We start from the raw sequence: 17035 nt of genomic DNA, 5'->3' as shown, positions 1-17035 counted from the left end.
AGGTGGTGGAATCTCCTTCCTTAGAAGTTTTTAAGGTCAGGCTTGACAAAGCCCTGGCTGGGATGATTTAGTTGGGGATTGGTCCTGCTTTGAGCAGGGGGTTGGACTAGATGACCTCCTGAGGTCCCTTCCAACCCTGATGTTCTATGATTCTGTGGTACTCCTTTCAGCCATCTTTACCCATAATTCCTCAACCAAAACAATTAAAATCTTCCACGGAACTACTTACCCCTGTAAATTCACATGTGCAGTGAGCAGCCCAAGTAATTCATCACCCTTTCTCTTTTAATGTAGAAAGATACTGTTGCACAGCCTCAAATGTTGAGCTGACCAGCCACGTTCTGCTTATTCATCAAATAGCCAGGGATGGGGGGAAGGGAGACACTGATGAGAGAGAGAGGCATATGGTCACTGCTTCAACTTACGGTTGATGCCCGCCACTACAGGTTAGAGCAGCCTTCCCGCCGGTCTAAATTAGGTAAGGGAAACAAACAGCTGGCCTCTCTTTTGTGTTGCACTGCACCTCTTCCATGTTTGAGGCTGATAATTTAAAAATGGCTGGGAAGGGGGAAACAATCATATAAGAGTACATAAGAAAAGTGGAATCTACACTGTGGTGCATGCTGGGATCAGTGGTGCAGATAATAATCATATGGATGCCCCATCAGGGGTTGCCAGAGCCTCACTGACTCTGGTTCTCAAATAAGCCAATGCATCAAATCAGTTTGTGGAAAAGAGCAGAGGTGGAGGTCCTGTAGGGCAAGACAATGAGTATCACTGGAATGGAGATTCCCTGAGAACTGAGCTTCGCACTCTTCAAAGAAGGGCCGCTACTGTACATACTGTATAGAGATAGACATAGATAATCTTAAGTCTGGGCTTTATACTGTATTCATCACTCCAGTATCTGATGTAAACTAACTGAACATTATTGCAAATAAAAGCTGAATTGAAATACCCTTTTCTTCTATATTGCCATATCAGCTGATTTCGGTCCATTTAATTGTCTGCTTGAAAATGTGCAAGAGCAGACCCAGCTTAAAGGAATGACAATCATTTGTGTACATAACGTGCAGCTCAGTTGCTGGAAGAGGAAAGATCATGGTATGGCAACATCAGCAGGAATGATTTAAGTACTGGCGTGCAAGTACAAAATACTGCCATTTATGTCCACCTTTGTTTTCCTGAGCTGCTGAAAAGGAGAGTGTTGCTTCTCTTTCCCACACTGGGGATTATTCATGTGATATGTTTAGAGCACGTAATATGAACATGACTATCTTAGCCAAAGGGATCAGAGTGGAGAACTTTGCCCTCAACATATCACATGATTGAGAGAGAGCTTTTTTCAGAGATGGAAAAAGGAAATTATGTTCTGGAACTGGGACCAGCTTTTTGCATTAAGATCGACAAAACGTGCCACACAAATCCTTACAGTCCCCTTCTGCATGTAATTTACTGAAAACTGCCTGTGACTTTAAGTAATGCCGTGGTAACATTAATTAGGCAAAGGGACCATCAGCCAGATTTTAACGGTGAGCACTGAGTACTTGAAGGAGGAAATCTGAAAAGAGACATGATAGTGAGCACACTGGCAATGCCCGTGTGTGGGCACCAGAGTGTAAAAACACAGAGTTAGAAGGTAATGGGTTCCTTTGGCATTACTGCTTTCTAACATGTAGCCACTTCCTGTTTCTTCTGAGAATCGTGAATGAAAAATTAACTTGACTTCAGGAAAAGCCTTAAGGTTTTTATTGAACTGTACATAACTAATAAACAAACTTATACACTTTCTTCATTTTCATGGAAAATAGTCTTTCAATGCAGCGCCAGACTTTCTGCCGTTAGGATTGATGCTAATTTAGCATTTCGTAAAAAGCAAGACTCCAACAGAGCTGGAGCATTCTCACAGCAATAGGCTAATAAGGCTCCTGCAGTGAGACCTTTTCTCTTGAGCAGCTCAAATGCCATCCGTGGTCACTCCTGCACAACATTGCTGTGACAATGGCAGAAAAGTTGCTGAGATCAGCCCTTCCCAGCAGCAGTGTCCTCACCAGCCTCAGCTGGCGCTTCCAGGGGAATGCTAAGCGCTGACGCAAGAAATGGCACCAAATGCACATGGAATGCGCTACATGGAAACACATCAACACTCCTTTATACCTAAAGGTATCTCAGGCTCACAAATACCTATGTTTAACTTTGCAATGACACACAAGCCTCTGCCTTAATAGTGTTTGATTTCAATTGGTCAACACATATGCTGAAGTTTGACGGCAAGACATTTGAGTGCAACAGTAATAGCTCTTAATGCTATATATAGGCTACCTGATGGTACAATATAACTCTCAGAATCAACGGCCAAAAGGTAGTCATATTTGTGTGACAGGCGTATCCTTGAAATATTAATGCATAACCTTCTCATTAATCTATTCTATTCCAAACTGTAGACATTCTGTAGAAATTGCAGGGTATGTTCTTTTCTCCCCCTTCACCTTTTTATATTAGGAAATCTTATTTTATTTGTTTATATTAGAAAGCCAAACAAGTAGAATCTCCATCACAGCTAGAAAATTGCTCTGTGCTGTTTTCTTGTGCTTCAGCGAATGACGATGTGATATGGCTTAACTTTCTTCTCCTCTTCCTCTGAAGTCATTTTCACATAGAGCCCAGTAGTGAGATATTTCCTCTTCCGTATCTATAAAATATGTGAAGAAAATAAGATAAATCCAATGTCACACTTGACAACGAAGACAGACGCTTAATCAGTGACTGTCATGTTCTGAAGAACAGTGATAAGCAAAATTTGTTGGCGTGCCCACACTGTCGGGGTGGGGGGGAAGGGGAATCTGTTCTAGTCACCTTCCCTTAACTCTGTCTCTCTGGTAGGGTGAGATAATTATGCACTTGTCAGTGGAGGGAAGAGCAGCCATCATAGAGGAGCATTAGGTAAGAGTAGCCAAACCCTCCCTGAATTAGCACTGAAGAGGTGTTCAAGCTGCAAAGTTCAGTTCTGTACCAAAATTGTAGGTGTTCGGATCTAGGAGTTTGATGGGGCTCAAAAAGCCAGGAACTAGTTGAAAAGGATGGATCTGGATCTGAGTGCCCAGTAGTTCGGGGTGTTTGGATCTGAGGTTTGGGTTCTGGTCCATTTCTAACTGACAGTATACACACGCCCTTCTCACCAGCTGAGAGACAGGGAAGGCCAGGGCTCTGTCCCTCAATTGCCTTCAATTTGTGCCATTTACACCTGGGGAAAGTAGGTGTAACATACTGCCGGGTCAAAGTTCTCTACTCTCACCCCTGGTCACTTTTTACATTCACTTTGCACAGAGGTGAATGAGGACAGAGTGCCAGGCCCCAGACAGTGGCTGAGTCAGTGATGTGGAACAGAGTACGTACAAAGACTGAGATTGTCTTAGATCCCAGTAATGGCTGGTGCCCGCTGCTCAGGATTCCAGAGCAGTCAGGTTAGTGCAGAAACTAACCAGGGATCAGATTCACCAGTATGATCTGACTGCTTTCTGCCACTCTAGCAATACAAAGCAGCCATAAACTGCCTTAAAAGCAAGGTCTGTGGCTGCTTTTCAGCACTGGAACAACAAACAGGAGCCAGAGCATTCCAGTGACTCTGTCCCTATCATTTTTTTTCTATGATCTGATCTTTCATTCTGCCATATTTATACAATTAAGTGTAAACTGTATGATGCTCCAGCTATGGCACTTACCGCTTTGCTCAAGACACAGGCTGTGATGAGGATACTGTAAATAAACAATCCTGAAGCAGCTGCTCCTAATATCCAGAGATACAGGTCAGTGTCTGGGCAGGGCTCTGGATCTGAAATACATCAGATTAAACGTGACATTGGGAAGGAAGCTGTCACAATTCATTAACCTTTTTGGGCACTGCACCCCTCCGTAACAGAACTCAGGGTCAAATCCTCCAGTCCATACCCTCTCAAAAATCCAATTGACCTTAATGGGAGTTTGACCTGGGTAATGACTGCATGAGTGGCCTTCTCTGGTTATGTACTTATATGCACACATCCATCTACACACACACATCAATATGGGGCATTGCTCTTACAGCCCAAGTATGCACCGATCATTGAATGCATCATGTCTGTCTTAGCTCTACAAGTGGTTCTTAAAGAGAAAGAGCAAATAATGGTTCTCAAAGTTGGAAACTGATTTTAACACTGACTCTTGTTTCAACAAAATAGCAGCTTACTAAACCATAGATCAGAGAATAATGTAGTATAGTCAGGGTGCTTTGCTCACCAATGACAAAGAGCTGTGTTCCCTTTCCTGTGTTCATATAATAGGGTGGTGGGTACAGCCGCTCCATCTTGCAGATGTATAGGCCAGCATCAGTAGCATGCAGCCCCATGAGAGTGAGGGTCACATTGTTTTGGCTGGGGATGACATGACACTGAATGATCTTTTCCACAATGAACATCTCGTACTCAGTTGTGTAGGTTGAAGCACAGATTTCGGTGTACTCCTTGCCCGTCTGTTTAAGCAGGGTCACTCGGATTTCCTCTGCATTCCCAATGTGCTTATATTCACACACCAAATTGGCAACTCCTTGCCTGTTGGCCAATACCACTGCTGGCTGGGTCACTTCGATAGCTGTGATCAAAGGCAGAGCATGATGATCAATTAACACATTAAAGAAATGCGCTTCAATAATATGTAAGCTCTTACTTAAAACCTATAAAAGCAAAGAAAGAGATTCCACCCTGAAGATCCTTCATCCCTGGACCCAAACTGTGCCGGATCCTTTTGGAAGAGATATGAGATTTCCTTTCACTCCCAGTATGTAGACTTTTTTTTCAGCGCCTGCATTAATGTACTAAAAATCCTTAAGAAGGAATTCTGCAGTTTCTGAACACCCATTGTGATAGCTGATTTGGAGATCTCCGCTGTTTCTCATTCTTTAATAGCATATGATATGGACCCACATAATGGACTGTGTATACTGCAGGTTTCCTTCTTTGAATAAAGCATTTTTAATATATCAGAAGGCATGAAAGGGACTTCAAATACTAAAACTTTATGCATTATATGTTGGGGATTGGTCCTGCTTTTGAGCAGGAGGTTGGACTAGATGACCTCCTGAGGTCCCTTTCAACCCTGAGATTCTATGATTCTATGATTGGGGATTGTGGAAATTTAAACCAAATTGTCTAAAAAGTAGAAATAAACTGCAAGGCTGATAAATTTTGACCAGGAACACACTTGATCATTAGGGTTAACAACAGAGCTGGTCAGAATACTATTTTGCAAAAAATTTCTGGTTTTTTGTTTTTTTTTTTTTAATCTGGGGCAGGGGAGGAAGAGTTGCTCACATTTCTTTTCTTTGAAACCTTTTAACCAACTCTACTTGCCGCTGGAGTTACATTGAACAAATTCTGATAAAACACAGCAAAACATTTGAAATAAAATTCACAAGTTAAAAAACATCTGCTACACACATCTCTAGCTTTACAGGTTGCAATGTACCACTGCTCTTCATAGCTCTGTAGTTTTCACTTTCTATATGGAAGTCAATGGATTTTGCGTGAGTAAGAACTGCAGGGACTGACTTGTTACCATGAGCTGGATTCAAGTTTGGATTATTCCCTGCCAAGGGAGGGTTTATTTTCTCTGTGGCTGCCAGTGCTAGAGAAGGGGAAACCAGAAGCTCTTTGTCCACTCAACTCCTATCTCTACAGTAACAATTTCATGCAGAGGATCTGATTTAAACAAACAAACTCTTTTTATATATTCCTGATCAATACAGGAGTCTTTCCTAGCACCCCTAATAACTCTGCTGCTCTGGAATCTTTGCCTGTTTTCCCAGTAAAGTTGCAGTGCATTGTATTGGACTTGTCCACCGAGAATCCCTTGACTTTCCCAGCCTGTGCTCTTCAGAGACCCCGCCTCAAATATGTCCTCTCCTTGCTATACTGAATCACTGTCCTGCAAAGGGGTGAAACTGAGAAAATGTCAACACCCCCAGACACCTTCGGTCTCCTTGATCTACCCACCTTTGGTGATGCCAGTGGCTGTGCTGAGAAAGCCAATGGTGGTCAATAGCGTGAGCATTCCAGCGAAGAGACAGCCGTTAGAAAGTTTGAAGTTGCCTGTTGCCTTCTAACGCCAAGTCCAGATGGAATTAAATCAGATTTATAATCAGAACTGCAGGGAAAAGGGCAAGACCTTTCAGGATACTGAACCTCGAAATGTTTGAACCCACACAGATTCAGTGTATGTATATATACCTCTGATCCCAAATACACATACACACACTATACCCGAAAGTGCATGAGACTTTGTTTTGGTTTTACAAGAAGGGAAGTAGTGGGTTTGATTAATACGTGCAGAGTTAACCTCAAACAGCTATGAACAAAACAACGATTCAGCAAGTGGAAAATGTATTCAATCCGAAATCTGTCATGCGTTATACTTTAAGAATTGGGGGAGGAAAGAGAATGAAAGAATAGTTCAGCCCCTCCTTTGGCAATGCAGAGTTGAAGTATTCAAAGTTCCTGAAATCACCAGGTATTTCCTTTTAAGGAAAAATACCTTTTAAGAACATACCTTTTCAAAGTGTCTACCTGTTTAAGGTTATGTAAGCTTTGAAAATTATCTTGTGTTTTTGTGTGAGAGTCTGTCAGGTCCACGGAAAAGTCACTGTGGATCATTGGCTAAAGAGGTTTTAAAGTACTATAAATATGTGTCTACATAATAGGCCATTACTTTTTCTTTTTTTCTTCAACCTATTAAGCTCTTATATAATGTGCCTAAAGGTATATAAATGGACCACCACAGATTCAGAACACCCGTGAATTGGTCTATGAACTAGAAAAAACTGATGAAAAATACTGTAATTTTTTATTAAGATGATAGACAACAGCAACTCCAAGGAAGTGCTAACAGTTGGGTATAATATATATATAGTGGCATAGTTACACAAGGGAGAGCATTTACTACTGTGTAATTTAGGTGGGATGCCCATATAGCAATAATGATAGCATGAAGAGAGCCATAATTTGCTCTTACCCATGAGCACGCAGTAAATAAAAATAGTGTATAGTAACTCAAAGTTGTGTGAAAATAACTGGTTGGGCCTATATCATATTGTTGGTTGGACAAATTAAAATCAATTCATAAATAAATTCTGTCATACTATCAATTACTATGGTATAAATGAGCTTTTAGAGGTGAATTACTGGCCTATTCTTGACCCTGACTTATCCAGAGTAAAGACAGAGTTGAGAACAGCATCTGTACCTTGGATTTTGCATACAGTTAAGTGAATGATGCCTTTTAGCCCTCATCAACCATAGTTTAATCTGCTGGTGGCTGATGGGGACTGCATATGGAGTATGCAATTAACTGATAAGCTTTTGGGGGGAATGCATTACAAAACTCAACGCTCATTGCACAGACACCTGTTGTCACTTGGTACCTTGCTACAGTAAGGATATGAGATGCCATGGTCCTACCGTTGCTCTGGGAAATATTCTGCTTCCGTACTGTTTCTTTTCTGAGGGTGCCTTTTTGGAAGAAGAAGACACTTTTCTGTGTTCTCCGCTCAGCAGCCTTATGCTGGAATTACTGTGGTTCCACCTAAGTAAGGCTGAATGTGGCTCCCTGTGAAGACGGCCGATGCTGCTCCTCTTTTCATTGGCAGGAGCTGATTGAGAGTAGCACAAAACTGTCCTCTCCAGGGGTGGACAGTGCTTACCCCACCGTGCGGCCTGCTTTTGCCAGCCTGGGAAAGAAGGGCCCAACATTACCTTCAATCCTGAGTGAGAGGATGTTGGTGCAAGACTGATGGGCCAGTTGCTTTGAGCTGATGAGCCTCCTACAGACCAAGACCCTGTGGGTCTACACTGTAATAACACATCTACAGCTGGCCTGCATCAGCTGACTCGGGCTCACAGGGCTCGGCCTGCAGGGCTATAAAACTGCTGTGTAAACATCTAGGCTCGGGCTGGAGCCTGGGCTCTTGGAGCCTTCCTTGTGGTGCAGTCGCAGAACTTGGGCTCCAACCCAAGCCCAAACGTCTACACTGCAGTTTTAGAGCCCCACAGCCCAAGCCCTAGGCAGCTAAACACAGGCCAGCTGTAGGTGTTTTATTAGAGTATAGACTTACCCTAAGGGTCTAGGGATGGTCCATCCACCCCCATTGTACCTCAGAAACTCCCTGTGGGTTACACCAAGTCCCCTGATCCAGGCTGTGCTAAGCCATCAACCCCAGGTACCTAGCACCACAGATTCTTCCAATATTATCTCTTTACTGCCACATGTTTTTATGGCTACCCTTTTGTTTTCTCCTCACTTCACCATACCACCGGCACCATCACCTGGTCTTTGTCCTTCCTCTCCCCTCTCCCGTGCCTGTCCCCACCCCACCACTCCTTCCATCTCCCTGCCCATTCCCACCCTCCAACTTCTGCTCTCCCCATGCCCCCTGCTGTCTCCCTGACCCATCCCTCCCTCTGAACTCCCTCACACTTGCCCTCTGCAATCTCTCCTCTCCCTCCTCACCTCAGTTCCACCCACACACACACAGCCAATAAATGGGCAGAGAGGAAATAAAACAAAGAAACTGCTTCTGTACATTTAATGGGACCGTACAGCTTGGCAGAATAGCCTCATGATCGTGTTACTGTAGCCCATATTCTTCCTTCTCCCATGTTCCTATTCATATATTCTCTCACCTACTGGCCCTGATTCTCAGTTGGTCCATTCCTGCACAGGAATGGGGCTGGGGGTGGAAGAGATAGTGAAGGTAGGTGGCGTTAAGTCCCTCTCTGTTTCCACATTGCATTCTGACGCAGGGAGGAATCTGCCTGACCTCTGGTTTCACTTAGAGCAGCCGCAGGCCTGTTCTAAATTAAACTCCGTTTCCTACAGGCCTCAGTGCACAACGCACTCCAGCCCTCTCACCTCAGAAATCTCCCTTCCCTGTCCCTGGACCACCTCTGCCACTGCTGATGCTGTGCTACTCAGAGAGGGGTCCAGGTGCTAACTGTGCTTGTGATGACTTTGAGGTTCAGAATTCCTTCACTGGTGGTATTCCCAGAGGCTGTCATGTCTAAAATGAAAATGTAAACTCTTTGGGGTGGGTGGCTAGGTTTTATTTGTTATGGAGCCCAGCATATACATAACAGTATTTTTTCCTTTTTCCCCAGGGGCCACATAACTCTCCAAATAACAGGTGAGCCTTTCTACTCCACATGGGCTACTCTAAGTACCATCATCATGGTCTTCACTGGGTGACTTCCCGAGCTAAATGCCTTAACAGCTTGAGCTAAAGAATCAAACTATGAGCTTTTGCAGACTTACTCTCTCTGTAGACCAAGCACAGAGAGGGATGCACAACTCAGACTGAACAATGTGCAACACTGCTATAACTAGGCGTATTCGGATGAGGTAGGTAGCTAGGTTTCTCAATTAATTGAAAAGATCTGTGTCATTTTGGGTTGATATCTGACACTTGAAGTAATTTTACCGGCTTTTCTTTTGTTTAATAATTAGCAAGGACAAATTATCAGCTTCCATTCAGTCAAAATTCCCATTACAAACCATTGTTATTATTATTCCACAATTAATTTCACACTTTTAAAAACATCTTACTTTACCCTAATGCTGTTTTTCTTCTGCATTGACAGGAACTAAAAAAACCATTGGGTTGGTGAATAACTACAGATGTAATGGGGAGAAGAAAAGTTTAACATTTGCATAGCATCTGGTTTCAGGATATCTTGTTAAGCTCAGGCTGTGAGATCATCTCTAAGTATTCACATTTTTATCACATTAGTTCACCACAAAGCTATTGAGGTTTTGAAATGCACTGTTATTTTAAAAAATAATTCAGACCTCTATACAAAAAGGCTGAAGAAAATTTTTTTTGCTAAAAAAAAGCTAAGTAAAGAAGAAAGGAAGTAGCACGGTGACTGGAAAAATAATTGATTCATTACCATTAAAGGACTAAAATCTGATTGCAAAGCCCTATATATGGCCAAGTTTGGTGGACTGATCTGGGTCCCATGGGAAACCACAATTCGCATCACACAGTCACTTAATACCGGATGTTTCAGAACTCTAGACTTTCTGTCCACCTTTAATGTGAAAATAACAAAATGGATCCCAGAGGTGTGCTGTTTACCAGTTTAAAATTAACTGAACTGGAGTTCTTAATATTCCTGCGTCTCGCAATGTAGGTGATACAACTAACTAGAATCTTTTTTTCTGAATATTTGTCACTGGGCACTAGACTACACTTCTTGTGTATCGCAAGGGAATATTGACCAATGGGCAGGGGCGTGCACAGGAATTTAAATTTTATCACTCGGGGGGGGGGGGCACTGGTGAGGGACGCAGAACTCCTCTGGGGCTGAGGGGTGAGCAAACTCCTCCAGCCCCGGGGCCCTGCGCCTGGGCTGCGGCCGAGAGAGCTCCTCTTTTGTGGGGCTGTGACAGAGTTCATTCTCTCCACCACAGCCCCGGGGCTGGAGAAGTTCTGCATCCCCAGCCTATTACTGGGGGGAGTCCATGCCCCTGATTGCCCCCACTTGTGTACGCCCCTGCCAATGGCTTGCACAGGTATAGATAGGTAAGATTCAGTGGATATCTTTTACCCTGAGGTTGTTGGTTAACTCCTTCTTTAGACCTCATCCTTTTTATTCACCCCACCCTTTGGAGCCACCACGGACGTTGACTCCATAATTCTATTCGATGAATGGCATTTGCCACTCTCTACTGGGACTCTGAAGTATCCATGGCTAAACTAACATGGAGAATGAATCGTCTCTTAACGCTAAAGACAGTAGCTCAAAGTTAGTACTGAAGGTGCACAACAGAACATACATTCTACCCTGCAGCTAGATATCATCCTCATTTATTATTTGTTTTGCAGAAGTGGCTAAGAGCCCTAGCCATGAACCAAGACCCCTCTATGCTAGGCGCTATACAAACACAGAACAAAAAAACCAGGCCCTGCCTCAAAGATCTTATACTGCAAGGGCTTCTCTAGACTGACAGCACTGCAGTGGCATAGCTGTGCTGTAGTAGCCCATCGTGAAGATGCAAGCTATGCTGACAGGAGAGCTCCTCCCTTAGGCATAAGTACCCCATCACCCCAAGAAGCAGTAGCTTTGACAATGGGAGAAGCCCTTCAGTTGATATAGCATCATCTACACTGGGGGTTAGGTCAGTATAGCTACATCACTCAGGGGTGTGGAAAGTCCACTCCCCTGAGCAACACAGTTGCACCAACACAAGTTGGTAGTACTGTAGAGCAAGCCTAAAGCTATGTCTACACTTAAACCACTAACTCTTCATCACAGGCACTCACTATGGGTTGTCCCTTTGCTGTAGTTAATCCACCCCCTCAAGAGGCAGTAGCTAGATGAATGGAAGAATTCTTCCATCAACCTAACACTGTCTACACTGGATATTGGGTCAGCTTAACTATGTCACACATGGGGGTGGATATTTCACACCCCATAGCAACTTAGCTGGGTTGACCTAATTTTTTAGTGTGGACCAGGCCCTCAGGCTAAGACAAGAAACAACAGGTGAAAACAGTCAGACAGGGGAGCACAAAGAAACAGCAAGACCATATTGGTCAGCGTGATAGGCCATGCTCTCAGCACATCAACAGCCAAACTGGTGTTAAGTGTTCTGTAGGCATCTTGGGAATGGAGAGATTTAAAGGAGGAGAATGAGATGGCTTTGCAGACGTTTACAAGGAGCTCCTCCCAAGCATGAGGGTGCTTGTTTAAAAATGTAATACGTGATTAATGAAGGCTGGCATCGATCGGAGGAAGGAGTCGAGAGCTCAGTCGTGAATGAGGGGTGATGGGCTCGGAAGGGCCTTGAAAGTTTCTTTGCTGCGGTGGAGAAAGGGGAGCCGGTGGAGGGATGCAAAGAGAGCAGCAGCACAGTCAAAGCAATGAGCTAGGAAAATCTTTGCAGCGGCATTCTGACTAGACATGAGTGGAGCACCATGGCATTTCTCAAGGCCAGCAAAGAGGCTGTGCAGTGAATGAGATCTGAGGAGAGGCTGGACGAGAGATTTAGCTGTGTGTTCAGTTGCATTTGACTGCACCCTGCATCTGTGGTTATTAGCTTTCCGAACCACACAACTGGGATGCTTTCCTTGAGGTTATCACTGGGGATTGTTGGGACGGCATGAGGCAGAAGCATGTATTGGAAGATTTTTGCAATGTAGGAGAACTTCCCTTAGATATTAGGAGTGGGGGGAACGTGACTAGCAAGTGGATCGGGAGGGATGGTTAAGGGGAAAATATGAGTGGCTGGACCAGGGAAGGACCTTTATCTCCCCCTTTAATGTACTCAGACTCATAATATGAATTTAAAGACACATTCCCAAACAAAAAAGATCCCTGAATAAAAGCATGTTTCAGCGGAGTCCACCTACTACTCTGCCTTCTCCCCTCCCCCTCAAATTACACTCTTTCGATAAAACTACAAATAATGAGGTTTTAAAAGTCTGGAAATAAACTGTTAAGTGATGCAGACAATTCCCTGCTGCCATAGAATCATCCTTCACTAACATCCTGCCTGACTGATCCCCTCCACCCAACCTTAACTTTGCCCCCTTGGAGTTTTGATCTGTACTGGAAATCTGCTGTTAACTGCATACTGTTGATTTTACATATTGCTAATTAAATGCACAGTAAGGCATACAGTGCCAGGGTACATTGAGTTATGTCAGTCTGTGAGCGCTTATCAAGTGATGTGCTGGTGAAGCAGAATGATACTTTCATGAGTAAAATCGGCCTGATAGATCTGTTTGGTGTTAAGAAATAATGGGCTTATTACGTGGTATTGAAGGTTTATGTAGGTGTGTGTGTGTGTGCCTTGAACGTTTGTATTTTATTATATAAGGACTAATGTAGGTAGGTTTTTTGTATTCACGCTCAAAAGTTTGAAAGTTGATTTTGGGTGCTTCTGTTTTTGCATAACCAATTTGAAACACCTTAAGAGGGCTGGTTTTTATTGACTGGGTACAGAGTACACAAGGCTCCTTTAGGTGTCTTTACCGTAAAATGTCCGCAATCAATAGTCACCTTTGGAAAGAATGGCCAGCATTTGTAGTGTATCTTAGTGTTACGAATATTGGAAGTGAATCCCTTGAATGGGATATAGGATTTTCTAATCTCTTATTGATAATGGTTTTTGTGCATATATTTTTGTCAATGTTAGACGGACGTTTTGGGGCCAAGGTAGCTAAGGTAGGATAACACTGAGGGATGAAGTCGTTTTTAGTACCGGGGAGCTGGATCAATCCCTTTGCTGTTCATTTCCAGACTTTTTAACGATCGTATTTTTTGAAGGTGTAAAAAATGTTTTGTAAAGAAAGTGTAATTGTTATCCTATGACCCCATTTCCCATAGCTCTTTGTACAGCTAAGGAGGGAGTGGAGGAGGCTTTTGCTGAGCTTGGGATTGGTAAAGGGTGTGTAGGGCTGGTCACAAGTCAGCATAGGCAGGTCCCCACATATTCCACAATTTCTCAGTCAAGGAATTTGTAGCCTGTGATGGGGTGTCTACCCCACACAAGGCTTGAAAGGGTTACAGTGGCCAGATAGGTCAATTAACTCCCCAGGCTGCACCTAGAGGAGGAGCCAGGGAACAGCGATTGATTAAATGATGCGGTCAGGAACAGGAAGGGCCTGTATAAAGCCCAGGAGCTGAGAGCAGAAGCAGGCTCCAGGGAAGTATGCTGCAGTCACTCCCTGGGAGGAAGAAGGTATGTTGGGACTACAGAGGGTAACCCACAGTTACACCCTGGGAGGAGGGAGTTAGGAGCCTGGCAAACCCAAAGAGGGAGAAAGGAAGGTAGGAGACGGCTCTGGGGGAAAGCAGCAGAAAATAGGAGTGCAGATCTTGCCACTGAGCTAGAATCCAGAGTAGAGGGAGGGTCCGTAATCCCGCACCAGCCACTGGGGATGTGGAACTAACCAGGCAGAGGACAGTAGACTGCCAGATTTCTTCTGGAAAGACTTGGTTACATAACCCCGTGGAAGGGGGAGCCACGTAGCCACCTAGCCAGAGGGCTGAGTTATGAAGAGGAGGCTGCAGTTCCCGAAGCGAGAGGGGCCCGCGGGGTGAGAAAGGGTGACAGATAAGGACACGGCCAGAGGAGGGCAGCACCTGGCAGAGCTAATCCCCAGGATGGCCAGGACGAGGTGCCATCAGCGGTGAGTGGAGCCCGTGACACAGCCAAATCCACTGTTTGCCACATAACTGTGCTCCGGGATCTAAATTTTCATTAATAAAACAAATCAAAACTAGCTGTTGCTGTTGTGAACAACAGCTTAAATCTGTAAACGGAGGCAGTGTTGTCTAAACTTCTCCTCCTACATCTACCAAGTGCTCGAAATAATAGCTCTGAGAGGTATGAACCCACAGGGATAAATCTGACACCCCAGACGTCCAGTGGTTAACTTTCCCTATGGATTGTTTCAGCAGAAACATCCAACTCATGTGCTTATCCCACAATCGCAACTGGCCTCCCACTTTTCCTCAGATGCCAAACCCAGCTGGGAAAGCCACCGGCTTGGAATTAAAGTCTCACTTGCCATAGAGTGTACAAATCCTTGACATAAAGACAAGCTGATATCGGGCAGTAAGCTAGTAGGGTAGTGTAACTGGTAGCTGCGTAGGCTAACAGAGGCATGCATAGGAGAAGCAAGCAGAGTTCTTTTTACAGATGTTGAGTATTTAGGGTGAAAGAGCTTGTGAAGCAGGACTGCTAAATCATTAGGTGGGGAGAAAGGAAAGGAGGGCTTGTGAGTAGCCCCTCAATATGTTTGTTTGTTTGTTTTTGTTTTGAGGGGGGGAGGAGCGATAGCTCAGAGGTTTGAGCATTGGCCTGCTAAACCCAGGCTTGTGAGTTCAATCCTTGACGGGGCCATTTAGGGATCTGGGGCAAAAATTGGGGATTTTTTTTGCTTTGAGCAGGGGGCTGGACCAGATGACCTCCTGAGGTCCCTTCCAACCCTGATATTCTATGAGATTATCTGTCACAGGTTACGAAAACCAGTTAAAATCAGGCCCTAACCAAAGATGGTGGAAATCTTTTTTGAATTTTGTAATTTTGATGAAATGTTGAGTAAAAAAGGAAGGGGGAATTTTGCAAATACTTTTTCCAATGTTTTCACCAGCCCCAGCCTCAAGTGTCTGCATTTTATTTTTTAAAATATCAGCTGTTTAGCAAAAACAACAACAATGAAGCATCTCCTACTTTATCGAAATGACTTCTTCACCAATGTACTGCTAAGCCTGAGCGAAAAATGTTAAAGTTGCATTTGAGGTAGAAGAAACTGCAAGTAGATAGACATCTTTCTGGCTAAGGTTTTATCTGCTAAAAATTTCCCTTTTGTCGGCAATTTTAAATGGCCATGATATTAGCCCTCTTTTTATATTTTCAACTGACAGCAAAACGTTGTCTTGTAAAAATACAGAAGTAAAAGTCCTGATTCTCATTGACACTAAATTCTTTTCTCCATACGAAAGCTGTACCACTTCAGCTATCCCAGTACAGATAAAACCATACAGTCCCCCGATGAATGGGTGTAGTTCGACTGGTATAAATGTGCTTTATCCTATGTAGCGATCCTCGTGAGGGAAGGGAAATAACAACATTGTTCTGTCAGTTATCCCAGTATAACTGCATCCACACTAGGGGCTGTACTGGTATCACTCTGGGTTTAAAAAAAAAAAAGTCGCATCCCTATTTAAAAACAAAATTTAGGTGAGATCAGGCCTTAGGCCACACTGCTCTGGAAGGGCAAAGGGACCTTAAAGTGAGTCCAAATGTAATTGACGCTCACGTTAAGGCAACCTTACAATGACAGGTTGGTGTAAAATGATTTTTGTGTAAATGAGAATGGGAGCCAATACATTTTGTCTCATTGAGTTAATGAGATTACTGTGGCACTGGTTGCCTGCATGTGGTGAGTTTGGGTACTTGGAAAATGTTGCTTCTATACTGAATGCCCTTCATAAAAGTCCTGAAGCTGTGCAAAGTGGTCGCGTTCTGGGAAATGGGGTGTAGAGCATTTTACAGTACATGCCTGCAGTGACTCAGAGCAGCTCCCCGTACAAACTGTAACCATCTTCACTCATTTGACTGTTTTAATCATTTTCTAGCTGTATTACTTTAAAACCATTCCCCCTTTTCTCCCCCAGTTTTCTCTCTGCTGCGTTTTCCTTTTGTTCACTTCAAAATGTTCCTTATCTTCAGAAATATCAGGTTCTCACTGTGGTAGAATCAAATTGTGCCATCCTGTGTGGTGAGATCGGCGAGGAAGATCGAAATGGTTAAATATGCTTGCTCATGACCAGAATTACTGGCACTGCTCGACACACAACTCTCTGACAATTATTTTGTCAGCAAAAAAAGTGATGAGCCAGCAACCCCCCTAATGGCTGCAGAGCGTGAGCGGCAGCAAAAAAGTGCATTCTGCTGAGGACAAACCAATGAGCCACACTGAGGACACTGCTCAGCAGCTGAGGTAGCAGAGTGCAATTAAATGAGCCAGACTGAGGCCTGGTGTTCGGCTGAAGTCAAATGAGCAGCACGGCGAGCACCAGGGCTTTGTTCAACCTCATGCATTAGCTTTGCTCCATAGTTTTACAAGCACATCCATTCAGCACTGCAAAGGAGGGATTCTTACGCGGGGATTGGGATTCCAGGGGAGTCGCCAGAGGGTGGCTGAGGAATTGTTACAAAAACAGTTTTACAAAAAAAAAAACCCCAACCCAGCAGCTGCTAAGATCCAGTGGCTCCAAGCTAATGGGAGGGATGAAGAAGCTGTGCTCCCTCCTCCTCCTGATGCTGCCCTCCTCTGTCCCTACTGCTGCTCCTCATTTCACTGCTGTGTGCGCCCCCATGGCTGCACCATAGTCAGCGTCATGGATGGGCAGGGGGAACCAGCTGCTCACAGCCTCCCCCAGCCCCTTGCTATGCTCAAGTGACACATCCCTGAGGCAGATCACAGTGTGGTTGG

The 17035-nt window shown here is 44.1% G+C and overlaps 1 protein-coding gene across 1 annotated transcript; it reads right to left on the bottom strand.

Annotated features, from left to right (window-relative positions):
* Positions 1 to 1769: 1769 nt before the first annotated feature.
* CTLA4 (cytotoxic T-lymphocyte associated protein 4) lies at positions 1770 to 6237 on the bottom strand. Its single transcript, XM_048869742.2, has 4 exons — positions 6027 to 6237; positions 4276 to 4626; positions 3723 to 3832; positions 1770 to 2692 (listed from the first exon to the last, which is right to left on the bottom strand). The coding sequence occupies exons 1-4, from the start codon at positions 6082 to 6084 to the stop codon at positions 2594 to 2596; spliced, it is 618 nt and encodes a 205-aa protein (XP_048725699.1). The 5' UTR covers positions 6085 to 6237; the 3' UTR covers positions 1770 to 2593.
* Between the last annotated feature and the right edge of the window lie 10798 nt (positions 6238 to 17035).

Source organism: Caretta caretta, chromosome 11, assembly GCF_965140235.1.
Source record: "Caretta caretta isolate rCarCar2 chromosome 11, rCarCar1.hap1, whole genome shotgun sequence".
In the NCBI taxonomy this organism is placed as follows: domain Eukaryota; kingdom Metazoa; phylum Chordata; order Testudines; family Cheloniidae; genus Caretta; species Caretta caretta.
Note: the sequence above shows the minus strand (reverse complement) of the source record. Positions and strands in the feature narration are given on the sequence as shown.

Coding starts and splice junctions, on each gene's coding strand:
- CTLA4 (XM_048869742.2), bottom strand. CDS start 6,084: ATGCTCACGCTATTGACCACCATTGGCTTTCTCAGCACAGCCACTGGC. Junction 4,627..6,026: donor AGCCACTGGCATCACCAAAG/GTGGGTAGATCA, acceptor CTTTGATCACAG/CTATCGAAGTGACCCAGCCA. Junction 2,693..3,722: donor CCTGTGTCTTGAGCAAAGCG/GTAAGTGCCATA, acceptor CATATTTTATAG/ATACGGAAGAGGAAATATCT.